At 38.5% G+C, this 20986-nt stretch overlaps 1 protein-coding gene across 1 annotated transcript in view; it reads left to right on the top strand.

Moving 5' to 3' along the window:
* The window catches only part of SEMA5A (sema domain, seven thrombospondin repeats (type 1 and type 1-like), transmembrane domain (TM) and short cytoplasmic domain, (semaphorin) 5A), a 410707-nt gene that overhangs the window by 198604 nt on the left and 191117 nt on the right, over positions 1-20986 (top strand). Inside the window, exon 6 of the mRNA XM_012653137.1 lies at positions 18487-18549. Within this exon, the coding sequence (XP_012508591.1) occupies positions 18487-18549 (63 nt within the window). The remainder of the gene's footprint in view (positions 1-18486; positions 18550-20986) is intronic.

Genomic DNA, 20986 nt, shown 5'->3' with positions numbered 1-20986 from the left:
CTCTGAATATTGCAATAAGCAATTTAATATTCTGAACAGATTTGTTGTTGGCAGACATCTGTATCATTTTTTTTCTTACTGACTGAATAGATTTAGCTTTCCCAATCATTTGGAATTCCTTAGGCATTTATTTGAAATTTTATTTTTAAATCTCCCCCAAAGCAAAGAATAGTTTCTAGTGAACATGTGGGGAAATATTTGTTACTAAGAACCTTTTAAGAATATTAAAAGAAAATTTTGCCCAGTAGCAGTTTTCATTTCTCCCTGCCATTGTAGCTGTATTTCCAAGGTAAGGGCAGATAAAACCAAAGGATTAGCATGGGATTGAAAAAGCTGTTTCTTGAAATAATTAATTATATGGTTAAAAATGTTGCAGGCTTACTATGTGCAGGAACTGTGCTAAATGCCATTTATAAATATTCCTTAGTACTCCCCAAGATCCTTTGAGATTGTTGCTGTTTATTATAACCAGTAACCAATGAGGACAAATGAGGGATAATGAGATGCAAAGACTTGACTAAGTCTCATAGCCAGGACTCAGCCCAGTTCTCCATACCCCTAGGTAGACCAAGCGTGATTCGAGCGAGACTTCTTCCATTGTCTTTTACAAATGTGGAGAGAGGGACCTGGGGACATAAATGGCTTGGCCTTGGAGCCTGCGAGTGGGGAAGACAGACTGACAGCCCTGTGGTCTCTCTTTGCCACCTCGACCGACAGCCTGCCTGAGACAGGTAACATAAACCAATCCCGAGACCCAGCAAGCTTGATTGGTGCATTTTTAACCCAATAGCCAAGATTTCTGCAAACAGAAATGGGAGGATTTGGACCTTTTTTTTTTGTTACAGTCAACAGGATTTGCTGGTGGGTTGGATGTTGGGAGTGAGGAAACAAGAGGGATCAAGGATAAGTTATATGTTTTTGACCAGAGCAACTAAGTGCATGATGATGTGAGCAACGCTAGGGGGGAAGAAAGGTGGGTGGCAGGAAGGGAAATCGTACGTGGGGATTTTGGTGTATTATCTTTGAGAGGGCTTTGGGCATCCCAAGGACGTGTCCAGGAGAGAGTTGGAAGAATTAACATTAATAGTTCCCAGTAATCTACAGGAATGCAGGTGCAGCATGTTGATGGCTGTTACCAGATAATACTCTCCAGGATAGAAGAGCAGAGAGAAAGGACCCCAGGGAGATGCCAGGGAGATGCCACCATTTGGAAGAAACATAGCGCAGGAGAAACTGTTAAAGGAGACTGAGAAGGAACAGGCGGTGATGAGAATGAAAATCTGGACAGGATGGTTACTGACCATGGGAAGAAGGTGGTCCCAGCAGGAAGAGGGATCAGTTCTTTCTAATGCTGCCGGGATGTCTGTGACAAAGTGCTTATATTGCCAAATGCTACAATGGACATTTTGCTGTTTTCCGGGATAAAGAACTGGAGTGAGATTTCTTCATCTCCATGCCATGATGCTCAAGGCATGTGTCTTTGTGTTAGGGTCAATTGTCTCTCACTCTGAACAAAGGCATTTCACATAAGGGTCTTGGGTCATCCTTAGTCATACCTGTAATGTGGCCGGCACCTTGACATGGGCTCTGCTTGTTGCCATCCATGCCAAATGCAGATTTATGGTTGTGAGCTGTTGTGAGTGACTTCTTGTTCCACTCACTTCCCCTAAAAATAAAACAAAACAAAAGACAAAACAAACAGAACATTAGAGCCACACTTATGTGGCCATATCTCCTTCGTTCCCAAACAAAGATGAATATAAGAATCAAGATAAGCAATGGGTTTGTGTGTGTGTTTACATCCAATGCAGCTTATTTCCTGAACAACAGAATATGTTTTCATACCACATTCACTGCTTTTATGGACCTCAGAGATCAGATTCAAGACCTTATGTCCAGAGCAATGAATGTCTTTGATAGTTTCCGTCTCAGCTGATGGTACCTAAACATACACCTCGACAGTTCTACTCAGTCTGTAGCTGATTCTGCCTTATTGAGGATTCTTGAATTCAATCTCATTGCTTTATCCCTATGGGCTTAAAAACTAGCTAATGTCCTTTTATTTATTGTTTTCTATTATCTTATGCATTCAGCCCTTTCTTCCTCAAGTTGTCTTTCTAAATGGTGTATCTGCTCATACTTGAATCTTAGCTCCTTTACTTGCTTTCTAACCTCAGGCAGTTGTTTGTAATGTTCTTTGCCTCAGTTTCTTCTGCCTCATACTATGGTTCAATGTTTTAATATATGCAAACTATATTACCTTACTGCTTAAAACCCTTAAATTTAATAAAAAAAACTTACTGCTTAAAACCCTTAAATTTAATTAAAAAAAAAGGACCCAAATCCTGTTTTTAATCCAGGTAAGACTGTGGCCCCGACTCCCAGGCCATGGACCGGTACAGGTCACAGTCTGTGGCCTGTTAGGAGCCAGACTATGTCACAGCAGGAGGTGAGTGGTGGCCCAGCGAGCAAACATCATCTGTATTTACAGCCACTCCCCATCGCTCACATCACCACTGAGCTCCACCTCCTGTCGGATGAATGGCAGCATTAGATTCTCATAGGAGCGAGAACCCTCCTATAAACTGTGCACGTGAGGGATCTAGGTTGCATATCCCCAATTCTATCACAGTAATAGGTACTGGGTAAATATTAGTTGAATATGATTACAAGTTAAACTTGACTACATGGGAATATAACTGGATAGTTACCACTGCCTGCTTTATGGTATTTCTTGGCATAGAACCACTCAAATGATTATGTATGGTTGACATAGAGTTTCTATATATTGTGAGTTTATTGGTATTAAACAGAGGAGCCTCAAGGAATGTCCTTAATGTTGTTGAGTGTGGGAGGAACAAGCTTTAACTTTTAATATTAGGAAGATGAATCTTAGGAATTCATCTTAGGAATACTTTTATCACTGATGTAAATAGAAGCTACTACCTAAGCTAAGAGTTTTGCCATTAGTTAAAGGAAAAGTGGAGATTGGCACAGTTGGTCAGGGAAGAATTTTTTTGGTAATGACCAAGGTCAGATGTCTAGAAAAGGTAAGATTTTGAGGTTTATTTTAATACTACATTTTGTTTTGCTACATTCATAATTTTATAGGTTCAATTAAAATTGGATAATTAAACATTATGTGTTTGCCAAATCACCTGGATTGTGTATTAGCATGAACATAAATCTATCGGATTATAATGATACTTGTCAAAACACTGTAAGGAGTAGACCAATCAAAATGGTTATAAATAGACTGATAAAGTCTTTTAATATGCAAAAAAAAAAATGATGAGCATACTGGGGCCAGAGATAGTTTCCAAAACCAGAAACCATTTCTAAATTAAAAAGCAATTAAATATTTTATAATTGTTTGAATGTACGTGTATGTGGCTTTATTTTCACAGCTATAATAATCCTAAGAGAATAATTATGAGACCTAATTATCCGTTATTATAATCCATTAAGTCTGTTGTCCTTGAACGAAAGTACATACAGGAGTTTATGCAAGAAAGTTGTATTTTGAAAAACAAAGAAGAAAAAAGTAGCTTTTCTTAATTATTCAGACCTATAGGCATTAAGAATGCATAATCAGACCTACAGGCATTAAGAAATGAGGCGGACGATTCTGTTAGCTACACTTATTTCAGAGATATTAAAGCTCTTTTAGGGTATTATTGTCCTAGAAAATAATAAACTTAGAACACGATACTTACCCATGCCTGTGTGAAAGCTTAGGGAGGAATGTTTAGTTTCTCTGTTAATTGTTGCATTATTGTCAGCCCTGGGACCATTTAGGGAGACACTAATGGGCTGGGAACTGCAGGGAGAGGACAGTATGAGGGATCATGAGACTGTTTGGGGATAAGGAAGAGCGACATTCTGGGAGAGCACAGCTCAGGCAGCGGGGAGCTAGCCCCTGCAAGAGTGTGAGAACTTAGGAGCACACCAGGTCCCAGGGCTCCTCATCCTTGTCCCTTCATGGGTTCTTCACCCCTCTCCAGCGTGTGAGAAAGGGCTTGGCCTCCATATTGCATGCGAGGAGCTGGGGACCCTTCTTTCACTGAGAGGGACAGACATGGAATCTTAGAATCTCAAATTGGAACTTCTAGTGCACTTTCTTGGCTGTGCCTGCATGATGGATGGATCAGTAATACCATCTTTAGCACACAAGGGCTTGTTGACCTTGGTACTTACCAGCTTGCATGATACCTTTGTGGAATAGTTTTTGTTTTATTCCCTGTAATCCACCAAATAAAATCACTTTGGAAATATAACCCAGTTTGAATTTTCTGTATAATGGTTTAATAATTTTTACCCAAATGTAATGTGTCAGGAAATGGGACAATATCCACACTTACCCATGCACACATGCGCTTTGCCTTGCCCTTTGTTATTATTTCAGGTGGGTTTGGATAAGGACACAGCACTGCAGAGTAATAGTCAATTATGTTTATTTTTGCATTTTCCATGCACTTTTGGAGCTCATATTGTGGGGCAGGAATGGGGGAAGTTTTCAAATGTATGAATATGTATGGAATCACCATTGAAATCGTAAGAATTTTGTCAAAATCTAAGAAATGAACATGTGAAGAAGCATTTTCTGTCTAGCCAAACCGTTTTATTTCCCATTTCCTCACCAAGATTCTTTTTGCCTTTTATTAGAAAGAGAAAGCAACACATTTCATTTCTTCTGACAAGCTCAAAGCAAGCAAACCCAATCTGTCAACAGGACTCTTGTGAAGCAGGAAGGGGTTAGGAATCTGGGATTAGGAATCTGGGAGGTCCTGCCAACCCCTTTGCTGAAATAAGGGGTGTGGCACACAGGTTACTATCATGGACCCTGGAGCCAGGTGGCCTGAGTTCATAGTCTCATGTCATCCATTTAGTAGCTCAGTAATCTTTAGCAAGTTATTTAGCCCCTTTCTACCTATTCTGTAAGATGAATGTAATGCTAGTGCCTGCCTCGTGGGTTGTTGGGAGGGCACAGTGAGTTACAGTGGGCAGAAGAGTACCAGCCACCTCTGCCATCAGGAATTGCTTCATTGTCATCTCTGAACATGTATGTGTTCCTGTGGACAAATTTCCCTAATGCATCTTGCTGGAAGCTCCTTCAGGGTGTTTTTACTGTCACACATTATTTGATTTCTGGTCTCTATTGTTGCTTTGCTCCACTATTAAAAAGTTACACTTGGAACATTGTGTCTACTCCAGATTGATTGATGCCTTTCTGCAGTACATGTTTATATATTGGCCCTGGTTAAACTCACAATGCTCACCTAAAGGTTGGTAGTGGTGAATCATATTCATAGTCAAAACTTGAGAAACCAGAGTCATACCTAAAGTTGTTCCTTGAAAGTAGCATTGGAATTTTGCTGTTGATTTTGAGAATTATGACTGAGACACAGCTGAAATTCTATGTGAATTCTGACGTTGGCTCCCTCTTCTAGGTTGGAGGCAGGATGAATATTAGCTTTTAATACCATGTTTCTTTTCAGAATTTTTCTACATGTGTGATATTTTAGTCCTTTTTCTGCTGCTGCAATAGAATACTACAGGCTAGGTAATTTATAAACAATAGAAGTTTGACTTATAGTTCTGGAGACTGGGAAGTCCAAGAGCTTGGTGCTAGCATCTGGCAAGGGTCATCCCATGGCAGAAGGCATCACATAATGAGAGAGCTGGGGAGAAAGAGGACACCAGCCCAAACTCAGTCTTGTATGAGGTGCCCACTCCCATAATAATGGCGGTAATCCATTCATGAGGGTGGAGTCCTCCAGTCCTAATCACCTCTTAAGGTCCCATCTCTTTATACTGTTACAACAGCAATAACACTTCACCATGACTTTTGGAGGGTGCATTTAAACCACAGCATGTGAAAATCTAAGAGAAATGTAAGACCAATAGAGATGAAAAACTTAATTCGCTATTCCATTTTTCTTATTTTTTACTTGTAAATTTCACTTCTTTTTAGCTTTGTAGATGCCCTGTAAGTCAAGATTTGTAAGTTTTCCTTCATTTTTTATTTCTGTTTGTGTCATTTTTTATATCATCTTATTTGCTTGACTTAGGACATAGAATTCCAAAGAAATAAATCATTATTATATGACTTTGGAAAAGAAGTTCTTGTACCAAGCTACTTTGAATTCCTGCAAGGTTAGAAATACCTTTCATGTGATTAATGAGATATTCCTTGTTCGGTTGTTTTTTCATTTGTTTTGAAAATCCAGAATTTATTATCAAGGAAGTAAAGTGTGTTTGATTTAAAAGTGTGGTGATCAAAACATTGTAAGAATTTGGTCTTTTTTCTACAACTATTTTGCTATTTTGGAAGCAGATTTATTGTAGATTTTTTTTTTCTTCAAACAGGATTGTAAAGGCAGTTTTGTTTTTCTTAAGCTAGAGTTACTTACGTGGGTGGAGAGAAGGCTGTCCAGAATTGTGCATGACACTCAGTTCAAACCCAGCCAAAGGAGTGGGTGGAAATCACTTTCATAATATAGATCAGATAGGATTGAGCTACTGCCGCCCGTCCACGCGTCTACCTTTTCAACAGACAACACCCTTCTTGCTACTTTGTAGCTTATTACACATCCCTTCTTCAGTCAGTCTGTCGTCCTTACTTATTTCAGCCTCTTGACATGACATCTGCCTGCTGGTTGCCTGCCACGGCCTCTGCACACTCTCCTCCTATTCACTGCTATACCCTATCTACATTCTGGGCCTTTTCATACCCCCAGAGAGATCTTTGCCAATATCTAGCTTAAAATCGTATGCATGGCTTTTCTTCAACTCATGGAAAGAACAAAAACCTGAACTCCCTGGCATGGTTCAGGAGGCCCGTCCTGAGCCGCGTACCAGCATGTAGTCACACACCTCTTCAATCCCAGCCCCATTTCAGGCCTTTGCACTGGCTGATTCCATTGCTTCCCTTGAGCATTCACCTCCCTCCAGTCACTCACTCACTGAGCAGTTTATTCAAGATCCAGCTCTAAGAAACTTTCCATCATCCACCCCTAGTCCCTGCATCTGGGTCAAGTGTTCCCCTTCATTAATCCCAAGATCACAGCATGTTTCCCCCTAAGAGCTCTTCGATATCAGCAAAGGCGTCTTTCATATTTATGGTTTACTGGAGGAAAAATAATTTTCCCTCTACTCCTCTAAGTCTCAGCTGGGCCCTTGTAACAAAAGACATATTAACAGGAGAAAAACAAACAGAAGTATTTAGATATGTTTATCTCACATATACATGAGAGATCCCTAGGGAAGTGAGTGAATCTCAAAGTGGTGGCTTGTAATTCAGGCTTAAACACCATCTTCAGCAAAGTCAAAGAAAGAAGCATAGCGGGATGGGGAAGGTAAGTTATGGGAAGGTGACCAGGAGAAGCAGGAAACCAAGGGCCAGGTCTGCTATGCAGATTTAAGTGAGTGCCTTCTCCACTGACAAGATTCTCTTGTGATCTTTGCATGCCTGTTATGGTGAATGAGACACCCTTACAAATGGAGATTTCCTTTGTAGATGTCAATTTCCCTTAAAAAAGAAAACTTGTACTCTGTTTTTAGAGTTTCTCCTGTGTCTACTGTTTTGCAAAATAATCAGCTCAAAATAACCCTTATGACAAAGGGACATATTTTGGGGTGGCATATTCTGGTTCTTACAGTGGGGATCAGAAGAGATGTTTGGTAGAAACACAGAGGATTTCATATCCACTCAATGACCCTAAATTCATTTGTGTGTGATGACTGGGCCTATATGTGCAATTCATGTGTATCAGTTTCTCATTGCTGCTGTGACAAATTACCGCAAACTTGGACAGATTTGTCTGACATATCTTGCTAGCAGCTCTTTTAGGGTGTTTTACAGTCACACATTGTTCAATTTCTGGTTTCTATTGTTGGTGGCTTAAAGCAACAGAAATGCATTCTCTCACCGTTCTGGAAGCCAAGAGTCCAAAATGATTCTTATGGGACTAAAATCAAGGCGTGGCCAAGCTCCCCCTGGAGGTTCTAGGGGAGAATCTGATCTTTGTCTCTTCCATCTTTGGGTAGCTGCCAGCCTTCCTTGACTTGTGGCTGTGTCGCTCCAATCTCTGCGTCCATGGTCACATTGCCTTCTCCTCTGTGTGTGTCACTTCTCCCTCTGCCTCCTTTATGTAAGGATATGTTCAACTGTGTTTTGATCCCACCTGAGTAATCCAGGCAAATCTCTCATCTCGAGAGCCTTAATTTAATCATGTCTGCAAAGTTCTTTTTTTGCAATATAAGGTAACGTTCACAGGTTCTGGGGATTATGATGTGGATATCTTTCCAGGGAGGGGCATTATTCATCCAACTACAATATCCCACACTCAGATACCCACAAATTTGTGTTTCTAGACTTTACTCAGAGCTCCAGAGCAAAATTAATTGCTACAGGCAACTAATTTACTTCAAAATTGAATTCCTTTTATGAGAAATTGGGTAAAGTTGCAACATTTGGCAATTAGTTGCCAAGCCCAGCTCATCACATAACAAGAGCTGCTCAAAATAGCTGGAAGGGGAGGACTGAGTGATGTTCCTCTCATTTTATTGTAAAGTTATAACAAAAAGTATCCATTTCTAATAAAAATATCAAAGATGTTACAGACATCAAAAATTCACCGACTCTTATTTTCCCACTTTTCCCCCTAGATAGAGCTTTTTCTCATTAAAAAGATTTTAGTAATTATAATAATATTTTAGGACTTCCCCTCGCATGTAAATAAATAGATTATACTATAGAAGAGAGACAAATATTTGGAGAAATAAAGGGCAAAACCACACAATTTGTGTTTAATGCTAAATTATTTATTTGATTTAATAAGTTGATGCATATATTCATTAAATTATAAGAGTTAAATAGTAGCTTGGAAATGAATATATCAGTGATGTTCATTAAGTTCTTGTTTAGCATTGTGATAATATTGTAAATAATGTTTCTTAAACAGACGTATATCATCCTGTTACACATTTTATTTAAAACTAAGTGAAATATGACTGCCCAAATGTACACAAGAAAACAAATATTCATGTTCATTTATCTTAGCCTAAAACAAAAACTTCTGGAAATAATGCTGAATAAGACTGATAAAAAGAATTTTCCATGTATCTTCAAATGTGGAAAATAGATCAATATGTTCTCAAGCTGGAAGTAAAGTCAATCTTAGTAGCAATAGGATGCGTCTCAGGAAGCAAGTGTTTATAATTTGAATAATAAATAAATTCTGAGTAGTTTAGTGAGTGCAAAACAATTCTCCAGTAAACGTCTATAATCTGGGCTTCATAAGTGCCTCAGTGAATCTAGTGCACCCATTCTAACTCACAACTGCCTAGAAAAGTAATCAGGTATGAAGTGTTGTTTGTTTTCATAAAGCTAGTTTCAGAAGAATAGAAAAACAGAAAAGATTTATTGAAAAACTGAAAACAAACACCCATATATTTACATCTATATTGGCTGTTAACCTGACAGTTTGTGTGGAATGTCTTCATTAGGATTTAGCCAGAATGTACGGTAAAATGATCCAAACCGATGACCCCAATATAGGTGACTTTACATTTTAAGCAAGAGAAATCTAACACACAAAATCACAAATGGGCTATTCCTCTTGAAAACATAAAAATATTTTATTAACATCAATAAAATAAAATCCTAAGCCAGACAAAGACTCACAGGGTTTCTGCATCTTCATTTGCATGCATGCTGTGATTGCTGGAGTCTTTCTCTGTGTTTCTATCATGTTGCCTCAAAATAAAAGCATTGTCCCTTCATATTTATTGTTAGATTCAGTCCCTTTTGAGCCCTTTAACTATATTCCTGGATGAAATCTCATCATATAGCTAAGAAATTTATTTCTGTATTAGGGCCTGGATGGTTTATCTTCACTTTTACCAATAGTGATCGCTAGAATGTGATTGCTAGTAGTCAACTGGTGTGTACTAGAATGCTTTGGTCAAAACCACACCACAAACTTAGCCTTGTGAAGACATTTTCAAGACAGGCTTTATTATACCAAAGTGTTTATCCCTAGTGTTGGTCAATGTTTTACAAAGCATCCCATGCCAATATACTGCTTGTCTTATTTTTTAAAAAATTATTATTTTGTAGGACTTCTTGTCAGTGTTCCATAAAGTCTTCAAATAGTCTTAAGCTGACCTTGTCTGATATTTTTCAGACTTTCTATAATTAACTTATTCATTTTGGGGTAGCTCTTTGCCTGCATAGAATAAATGAAACATCAGATAAAGCATCTAATTTTAACTTGCTTGTGATATATCTTTTTAATTTCTAGCAAAATCACAATTTCTGTTGAACATTACAGATATTGTGGTATTTGGATGGCAGCATCTATGTGATGTAGGATATAATTGTGTGTTTTAAAGAGAAAAAATATAGCATTAGAAACAATAGCTTTCCCACCAAATGCATTTGGGAAATATTCAGTTAGGCAAGCTAGTCCTTGGGAAATCAGTCCACGCTGATGTCAATACTTTTATTCTATGCTTGATGGGCTTTGAATTGGTTTTCTTATTTATTAATACTTTTAGGAAATTCATGTATAAAAATAGTTATTCCTCTAGCAGTTGGATTTTTTTTCTTCTACATTTAGGGTTACAAATTGGACAACTCACCACTTTTCAAACCAACCCTGCTTCGATCTATAAAAATAATTTCTTTGAAACTCTGCAGCCAAGAGCAGCCATTCCTATGAGCCTTACCTTAGAAATATTTCTGAAGTGCAATGTCTGACAATCATGATTCTAAATTTTATACCAGATATTGTAATGTCCTTTGATGCTGAGCTTTCATCTAACATACTTCCTTTATTCAGTCATCCCAGTGGGGTTCATCCGTGTTCAGGAGTAGGGTCATTAGAACTCATCCTCTGTTACCTTGTTTTTCTCTGTCCCTAGGTCCTGTCCAAGGACATGAAATTTCTTATCAGAGGCATTTGTTTCCTTAAAGCTGTGACTTGCCAACTGTGTTTCCTGGAAACCCAGGATTCAAGAGGTGCTTCAGGGATTTTAGACGTTGTATATGTTTTAATTCCATTATTTAAAATGCATTTACACCAATACATACCATGTACAAAATCTTAAGACTTCAAAGTCCCTCAGTAAAATGACATTCCCTGGAATACCTGATTTATTGTCCAGCATGGGATATGGTGTCTGTTGCCATTGCAGATTATACTCCAAATTCGCTGAGACTCAAAGGTGGCCTACTTGATTTGTATATATTTCTATTTTTTTAAAGTAGGCAACAAAAACAAAATATAGAGATGATTGAATACTGAGAGTGCAGTGACTCAGTAGTTGTTATTATATTTGGCTTCACATTTTTCTAACAATTTAATGTTATAGCTTTGCACTTATAACATGACTTTAATGTAATACAGTAGTCCCCTCAACTCATAGACAGGGGATGCATCCCAAGACCCATGGGGGATGCCTGAAACCTCAGGTAGTACTGAACCCTAGATGTAACTATATTTTCTTGGACTGATGGCCAAGAGGGCTGCTAAGTGACTAACGGGCTAGGAGTCTATGTGCCCCAGATACACTGGGCAAGGGGATGATTCACATCCCAGGCAGAATGGAGCGGGTAGTGAGAGATTCCATCATGCTACACAGAATGGTGGCAATTTAAAACTTAGGAGTTTATTTCTGGAATTTTCCATGTAGTATTTTTGGACCGAGGTTACCTATAAGTAACTGAAACCACAAAAAGCAAAACCACAGATAAGGGGGAGACTACTGTAGTACTTTTATCTCCTTTGGTATGAGATTATGCTTAGGAAGGTAAAGAAATATGTCTACTGCTGAAAAAGTATGAGAATTTCTTTTCTGGTCCTTCCCTTCCCCTCTTCACAGAGCGACTGCCTTCATGTTCTTCCCATTGTCAGGGCACATTGAAGTGTGTTCAGAAGAGAAATCCTCGTGGAATGTTTGCCACAGAAGCACACTGTGCATGATGGGCTCACACACCCAGCCCAGCTCAAGGGCTCCGAAGCCTCATGTGCCCTTTCCACATGGGGGTCTCTAGAAGGACACCCCAGAGCCACTTCCAAGGGCAGAGGTATGGGGCATTCTGTGTCCATTCATTTGTTCAACAACTATATATTGAGTGCTTCTTGTGTAAGGCACTGTTCTCCGTGCTGCAGCTACCTAAGTGAACCAAGGCGCTGAGCTTCTTGCCCGAGTGTTTACTCAGATGGCTGTAGAGAGCCCAAGGAGGAGACAACACTTGAGCAAAGTGTGTAGGAAGCATAGGCGTTATGTAGGTGGGCATCTGGAGGAAAGGTATTCCAGGAAGTGGGACTGGCTGGTTGGCAGGCCATAGAGCAGGCCATATGGAACATGCCTGCATTGTTCAGGGCCCACACCAAGGAACCCATGTCACCCGGAAGAGAGTTGGGGAAGGGCCTCTAGGAAATAAGTAGGTGGACATGACAGAATGTTCTAGATGACTTTAGCTTTTATTCCAGGCAGAATGAGGGGCCCCTGGAGGGCTTAGCAGAGGAGTGATGGAACCTCAACATTCATTTTGAAATGAGAATATTGCTTCTGTATCAAGAAAAGACTGTATTCTCATATTCAAGGTATTTAACTCATAAAACCAGCCCGCAGTTCTTGTATCATACTCTGGCCACACAGTTCTTGACTCTAGAGTTTCGTTAGGTGGATCATGGCTCCTTTAAAGTTGAAAGTAGGGTTGTGAATGGGTCTGGAGTCTTTAAAAATGAATACATTCCATGACAGGGAATCAATGGCTTTTATGATTAATACTAACTGAATGCCAGCAGCTCTGAAGTTAGATGTGCACAAATTTCTGTGCTTTTTAGGTATATATTTTTATAAGTTATGGGAAGAAAAAACAAACAAAAAACTCCATGAGAATCAGGTAAGAAGGGGCACTTATTCTGACAATTTTAGTAATGGGAGAGTGGTTCAGAGAATAGGCTATAAATCCAAGTTACAAAGTTACAATTTTGGTGCTGCTACTTAATATTTTGGGGCCTTTGACAAGTTATTTAGCCAATGTCCTCATCCAAAATCTTATAGTAAGAGTACCTCTCACATTAAATGAGATAAATGTCATGGTGTTTGTACTGGGTTGAATAGTATCCCTCCAAAATTCACGTCCACCCAGATTCTCAGAATGTGACTTTATATGGAAATAACGTCTTTACAAGTGTAAGTAGATAAAGTTAAGATGAAGTCATTACTGGACTACGGTGAGCTCTAACCCAATGGCCAGTGTCCTTACAAGAAGATAGACAATTGGACAAAGAGAGGCACACAAAACACCATGTGATGACAGAGGCGGAGATTGGAGGAATCCCCTGCAAACCAAGGAGCACCAAGGGTTGATGGCAGACACTGGAGACAGGCCTGGGACAGAGTCTCCCTCAATTTCCAGAAGGTGTTAACCCTGCCAACAAGCCTTTAGAACTGCAAGAATAAATTTCTGTCATTAAAGCCACCTATTTGTGGTCATTTGTCAGGACAGCCCTAGGAAACTAATAAATTGTTAAGTCCCAATTAAAAACCAAAATGCCCAATGAACATTCAAGAAACTGAGAGCACCACTCTGCAGTTATCAATGTGAGTTTGATTTGTGAAGGAAAATCCTTGCTTTTAATATAAGGGTTATAAAAATTTTTATAATACACTTCATGGGAATCTCTAAGGTTGAGATGTTCCCCCTAACTTTGGATGAAGTCAGGGGAATGAGAATCAAAAAAATAGTAGTTAGATGATATGACTTAAGTCCCCTTCCAATATTCTGATTCAGAGGTTACCAGTAGAAATGAATTGGACTTGCCTAAATTTGACATGGACAGAAATGCAAGTATATTGCAAATTTATATGAAAAATAAATAAATACACTTAATATCTACTAAGAAGTAAAGGCAGAGAGGAATGTTGGATAATTCCTTCCAAAATGACTAAAGTATTTTCTGCTTTATGTCTTTCAATGCAAGTCATTCCAGGTCGTGTGCCATTTGTTTTGAACCTGACATGTGTGACCACAAACGGTGATTAGGGAAGATGTTCCCGCTCAAGGATGACTGTATTGACATTTGATTCAAGTCACATAAGAATCACAGTTGTTTCAAGTTTCAACCCGTTTGCATTTTGCTTCCGTTTTGAACAAAGATAGGGTCTCACCTTCCCCGACAATTTGTTTGTAATCGCCATGACAATGTAACATTTTCCAGCATGTCACAGAATTTACATGACATAAGAATATGAATGCAAACATATGAAAAAAAAAGCCCTCAGGTGGTTGTTAATTTTTGGTGTTGTGTAATTAAACTAGTTTTTTGAATGTTATCTTTTGCCAGTATCTAATTAGCAAAGCCATCTGCTGAAAGAGTAGTGGCCCATCTGCCTAGAATATTGTTCTCTTCATTTTTATGAAAAGTGTCTGCCTTTGCTGGTCCCCATCTAATTAACTTCTCTGGCTGTGGAGTGTGATAATACACAGCTTTGTTTATATACTTCAGAGAACTGTGGATTTATATGTATATAACACATACATAAAAAAGAGCCAATCTCTTTTTCTTTCCTACATCTGATTTTCTCCTGAGATCACGGTTCCATTTATCATACCCGGGGCATGTCTGTGTGCAGGGCGTTCAGGTATGTGCTGTGTCACGAAACCACGGGAGCGTCACTGCATCCCTGGGGTTTCTGCAGATATAAAATGATTTTTCTGTAAGCCGCCTCTTTTTTTGTTGTTGTTTGTTTTGTTTTGGATAATTTTTAGGTATTTTTGTAGCAATGTCACTTCTTGAAAGTTGATAATGTTAAGTCAGAGTGAGATGAACTTGCATGTGGCTTCTGTGACAAAGAAAATGAACACTGTTGCATTCTCAGATTGAATGTGATGCTGTCTAGGCTGATGGAATGAATACACTTATGGGTATTGTAAATTAATATCTGATGTATATAAATGTTATCTATATGTCTGTTTTTCCTTCCATCAATCATCTAGCAGAGAGTCTTGCACTTGGTAGGTACCTAATGACTATTTATTAAATGAAAAGGAGAATTAATGCATGTGTATATAGCAAAATTTCTGTAAGTTGTTCAGTAGTACAGATGTTATTTATATGTGTTTACAGAAAAAAAATTGCACCATGAACAAGAATCTTTGTGTCTTTTAAAATGTAAATGTTTCAGACTCACTGCCTAATATGTATAGTCTTTGAATCTTTAAGTAACCACAATATCACTGCTATATAAGTGCTGTCGAAAGCTATGCTGCAAACTAAATGTTGAATGTATGCTGCGAACTAAATGTTGAATGGAATAGAGAAGCAGTATTTTTTTTTTTTTCCTTACTGGGCTATCATGCGATAGAAAAAAAACAAAAGATGACAGAAATTAAATATCTTTAAAAAGTAGACTCAGGAAATAAAAGCACGAGTGTTGTGTTGAGATCTGAAATATAAAATGCCTTAGCATTTCTTTTGATAGTTTAAAGATAGGTTTTGATGGGTAGAAAAATGTCTTAAAATGAATTTGAAGACAAGTAGAAAGATGCTTCTCAAAATTGTAGAGGGATTCGTTCTAAAATCATGATACATGAAAGAATAACAATCTTCATTGAGAAAAGAACAAGAAGACTTAATTAAAAGCTGTTTAATTAATTAGAATGGATCTGATGGAATAAGGAAGTTATGACCAGGTTAAAAAATTATCTAATTTTGAACAGAAGTATGGGTAACTTTGAGAAATGAGATCTGAATCGGGAGAGTTTTGTCCATATTCATCTTTGTCTCCAGTGGAAGAGGCTTTTGTTTTTTCTTTGTTTGCTTGTTTGTTTTCGTATCTGCCAAGAGATCAAATAGGCAAAGTCTAGATAACCAGTAGTGACTAGAAAGACACTACAGGATTAATCTGGAACACCCAATTCCAGTGTGATCTGGAAAAGCCACTCTGTTACCCCATTCCTTTCAAATTCTGCACTATCCAATAATATGTGTTTGCTCCTGCTGCCTTCTGTAATAAGTTCCCTTTTTAATATAAAATTTTCCTTTATCCTGTTCTCTATTCAGGTAGAAAGTGAACAACAGAAAAGCTATACAATCATGGTCTTTAATTAATTCTGGATTTGAATACCATAGGCAAGCTGGTGATACTGTAATAAAAATGCCTAAGGAAAGCAACTTTTCTACTTTTAATAACTATCCTCAGAAAAATCTGTAAGATTTGTTCTGTTTTCTATTAGTCTAATAAGCGTGTGTGAGTAGTTACTATTTTTTGGTATACTGGATAAAATAATGACATATTTTTGAAAACACTCACATTCTTTCTTCTATTACTTTTCCCTTCTAATCCTCGGCTAATATTTATCTTGAAAATGCAAAGGCTATTTGGATAGTAGGTAGACTTGTTTGTTTGCCATTTCAGCAGCAAGATCTGAACAATTTTAATGGCATTTGGTAAATATTCTTCTTCCTTAGCCCTGGGACTAACCCTGATACTTACAGTTCTTATTTTCACTGAAGAGAGCATTACTATTTAACTTTTAACAAAATTGCTAGAGCAACAGGAGCCGCTGTGAATGCCTCTTTAAATTGTTGCACTATGTAGTTTTCCTAGAAATTGTATAACACTAATTCTTCATGATATATAGTACTCAACTCACTGATAATATAAGATCAAAGTTATAAGGGATCTATGCTACTAAAAGAATATATCAGAGCTTATCAATCCTGCTTCAAGTTTAACTAAAGGCAAAGACATGGATATCTATTTCAGTAAAAACAACAGAGTGATCTTTTATAAAGAGATCCAAGAAAGATACATACTATTAATAAAAGTCAAATTAGATTAACAGCAGTACATTTATTTTCATTTATTTTATCTATGCTTCATGGGGATTTATAGTTATGTAACTGTATGCAAAGCTCTTTTCTCTGGAGGTGTCATCACTTTTCTTGAAAGCGTTTGTCATCCTGGTATGGAGTTTATGTCATGTGTTTGCATCAGATGCTGATGAGCTGTGACTTTATTGTTGCAATCTAGCATTAGGAACAGGAAAACATCACAGAACAAATTAACAAATCCTCTTGTCAGATGTTGACACTGACGAAAATCTTCAAATCTGTGCAAGGGAGAACAGTTATAGTATTGTTTGTGTTTAAAAGACACCGAAGTGGTTCTCTCTAGAATACTTTTCTTATGGACTTATACTTGCCAAGTAATATAAGCTAGGCAAGATGCAGTGTTTTATGATTTAATCTCTGTTATATAACATTCTCTGGAGGGCAGAGGATATTAGAGGATGATATTAGCCCAACTTTGTCATTCTTCCAAGTTTAGGAGAATTAGAAAAATATCTTCTTACTAGAAATAAGGGTGAAGCCATAATTTTTCTTTGTATTACTTGATATTAGGTTATTTTTGGTTCAGTCTAGTTTATTATTTGGCATTAGTCCCAATTAGCAAAAAATAGTTTCTACCTCAAATGTCTTTCTGATAATGATTTAACTGCTGCACATCCATGATCTTTCAGAAATCCAATTCTAATAGTAAGATAGAAAATAATTATAATATCAGGTATGGACAATGGAGAAAATATTTTTACACTGTAAAAGTTCACACTCCTCCCTACAATAATAGACATTAAGAACAACTCAGATGCGTGGACTTGTTCAGAAGGATCATCCTCACTCTGAGAGCACAGGCCATGACACGTTCAGGCATCCTTTCTTCCGCGTGCAGCAAGTGCTGTCTGTTCTCTTAATGAGTCGTAGGTTCCACTTCTGAGTTAGCATCGGATGTGAAAGTGCATATATCATGTTAATCAGCATGAGTTGGATTTGGAAAATCTCAGAAAAAATATTTGAAAGTCTTGGCTCTAAATATTTAGTCAGAGCTAATAACAGTTTGAAAATTACTCGTGTTGGGAGAAAATAGTAGCTGCACTCTTTGCAGGAACTATTTATTTATTGACTATTCCTCATTTGAATATGTATCTCAGTAGTAAAGATATGGAAAATCATCCTTGCTTCCTTGTCTATGAATATTGATCAACGGTGTGCTATTAAAATTTAAATGTTGAGGTGAATATTTAGATCATTTTGTGTCAAGGCCTCTCCTTTAAGCCTCCTCTGGATCGAGTCCCTGGTTCCGCTGAAGCGATAGTTTCTGCAGTCAATGCCCTAGTCCCCAACTCATTGCATTTCTCTAATGGTGACTAGATCTAAATATAACATTATTATTATTAAAAATAAATACTCAGAGGTCGAGTCCTTATGCCTCAATTGTAAAGCTTAAGTATAAGCCCACGACTGACTTGCACGTATTTGGCGTAACTTCTACACGAGTATGAAATTGTGGGTGCCAGTTTGTACCCGTCTTCCCTAATCTGAGTCCCAGTGCCTTATTTACATTTTCCCTTTTATGTAGACAAAGCTGTAACCGTTGCTTGCGTTTTGGTGTTTTCTACAGGCTGTGGAGTGGGAGTGTGATGAAGCCACCAAGAAGGCCTGTTACAGCAAGGGCAAATCGAAGGTAAGAAGGACACGATGATGCGCCGTCATTGCCACCCTGTTTTGAAGGACTATATATAAACGCTTTCATATGAAGGGTATTCCTGACTATGCTGCCATGTGAAGTGAAAAAAGTAAGATTCAAAATATGTCTACAGTAAATTCTCAAGTTTTGAACGTTAAATAAAAATTAACCACAGCAACCAATCGCTTCTACGAAGGATTCTAAACATAAGATCTGACCTAATTTGCACTATCAGTTATTAGACTAAGATATGAAATTAATTAACTGTGATGCCATTTGAAAAAATAAGGTCCCAAATTTTAAAAATAATATTTTAATTTTCTCCTTTCATACTTTATAGCTAACTCTAGAAGTAATTATATGATAAATAAAATTATATTAAAATAATTTGAGATTTATTCTTTATAAATTATATTATAATATCCTTTGTAATAAGCTATCTCTGTTTTCATACTAAAATCCACATTGCTAAGTTTCTATGGAAAGTGCAGGTTATAGGTAAGGTTGGAAATGCATTTCTTGAGCAGCTGTGCGTTGGCCGGCTCAGCGAGAGGCACAATTCTTTGCCTTTCGAGGATGTCTGTGTGTCTTTGAGAAAATTATATGTGATCAACTTGAGGAAATTCTTCTGCAGCTGGTGGATAGGCTCACTATGTCTCATTTTGTTAGTGATTTTGTTTTTTTTTTTTTACTTCATTGGAGCTTGGGCTTTCCCAATGGTGAATTACGCTTTGGGTTATGGAAGAAAGCAGATGCACAGAGTAGCATGAAGGGCTTGCTGTGTGATGTTGGTCTCGGGGCCCAGAGCTTGGGGAAATGCATAGCAAATGTAGAGAGCACTGGCGAAAGATCCTCCCACTGTCTGTATTTATACAAGTGTATTATACACTTTATTTTACCCAATTTCATTTTGCTTTTAACTGAATAGTTTCGAGACTCAGACACTGAGGCAGGTCTCAGCCAACTTAGTCATTGGTTTTCCTAAAACTGAATAAAGAACTTGGAAGAGGAGAAGGAAGAAAGTGCAATCTTAGCCAGGGAAACAGAGACAAAGGAAAAAGTGCAGAGCAGAAATTGATGAAAGCTATTTCCTGAAAGGTATTTAACCTTAGAAAATGCCTCCAAAAATAATCATCAGAGATGTAAGAAGATCTAAAGGTAGGTCCAGGTTGCAAAGAACCAGAATATGGTGTCTTAGCATACCCACCAAAATAAATGAATTACAAATAATAATGTAAAACCCCATACATAAGAGACCTGTACAACCTTCTTAGTGAATTTGTATTACAGAAATCATGTATAAAATCTTTTCCTCCCTGCAGTGTGTGAGCCTCCATGTGGTGGATGGGTGGCTGAGCTCTTCTCCTTCAAATAGGACCACTTGCCCTGGGGAAAGGGGTGTGCATAGTCAGATTTACAAGAAGTGGTGGGTAGAAAAGATGGCGTGCTGTCCTTCAACTAGCGGGATTCCCTGATGCAAAGCACTCGTCTTTTCTTGCATGGTTCCAAGGCCAATGCTGTGCCTCTCTTTGGGATATGGGGACCTCCCAGGGCATCCGGGCACTGTCTGATGACCTTTCCCTCTTGCCTTTCCTCTCTTTTCCTCTCCTATTCCTTCTTTTCTTCACCCCCCTTCTGGTACATTGGCTCTTCCCTCACCTTTCGCTTCTTTCTGAGTCTCCTGGGTACACCAGTAAGCATTATTCAGTTTCGGGAAGCCTAGCAACAGAGTTTGTGGGTAGACACCTGTTGCAGTGTCTGTCTCTGAAAATGTTTCCCTGATAGCGCCAGACCTTTGAAGTCCTGCTGCTCCCTCCCTCTCCTGGGGCCCATGTGCTATTTCCTCATCAGGACTTCATTCTCTCCACCTGCCTCCCTCAGCCATCTGTCAGGACTCTGTGTCCCACCCCCAAATTGCATCAGTTTGAGTCTTATAAAATCCAGTAGCCATGTGTACTTGCCTGGCCAGGCTGCATTTCAGTGATCCAGCCCTGGGCCAGGAGCCAACTGGGCTGCTCCTTGTTGATCCCCACGCCCTCCCTGACCCAGGCCAAACCCACCGTGGATGTTTGAGGATGCTCTACTGAACGAATGAATGAACACGTGAAGCCCGTACCAGGGCAGGGCACTGTAGTTCAGAGTCCCTCACCCTCGCCGCTGCTGATGTTGGGGCAGATTGTTCTTTGTTGCAGGGGCCTCTGCTGCACACTGGAGGGTGTGTGGCAGCTTCCTTGTCCTCTGTCCGCCCAGGCAGGACAACCCAAAATAACCACAGATGTCTCCAGGAATTGCCAGACATTGACCTGGTGGAGATTCCCTGCTTTAATGTTTAAAATGGTAAATGTATTGGTGACTTTTACACTGTACATTTTGATTTTTGTTCTCCCTAGGAATGCTTCCATATTTCCTCTGGATCACATGTATATATCTGTTT

The sequence above is a fragment of the Propithecus coquereli genome, unplaced genomic scaffold (assembly GCF_000956105.1).
Source record: "Propithecus coquereli isolate 6110/MARCELLA unplaced genomic scaffold, Pcoq_1.0 Scaffold413, whole genome shotgun sequence".
Taxonomy (NCBI): domain Eukaryota; kingdom Metazoa; phylum Chordata; class Mammalia; order Primates; family Indriidae; genus Propithecus; species Propithecus coquereli.
Note: the sequence above shows the minus strand (reverse complement) of the source record. Positions and strands in the feature narration are given on the sequence as shown.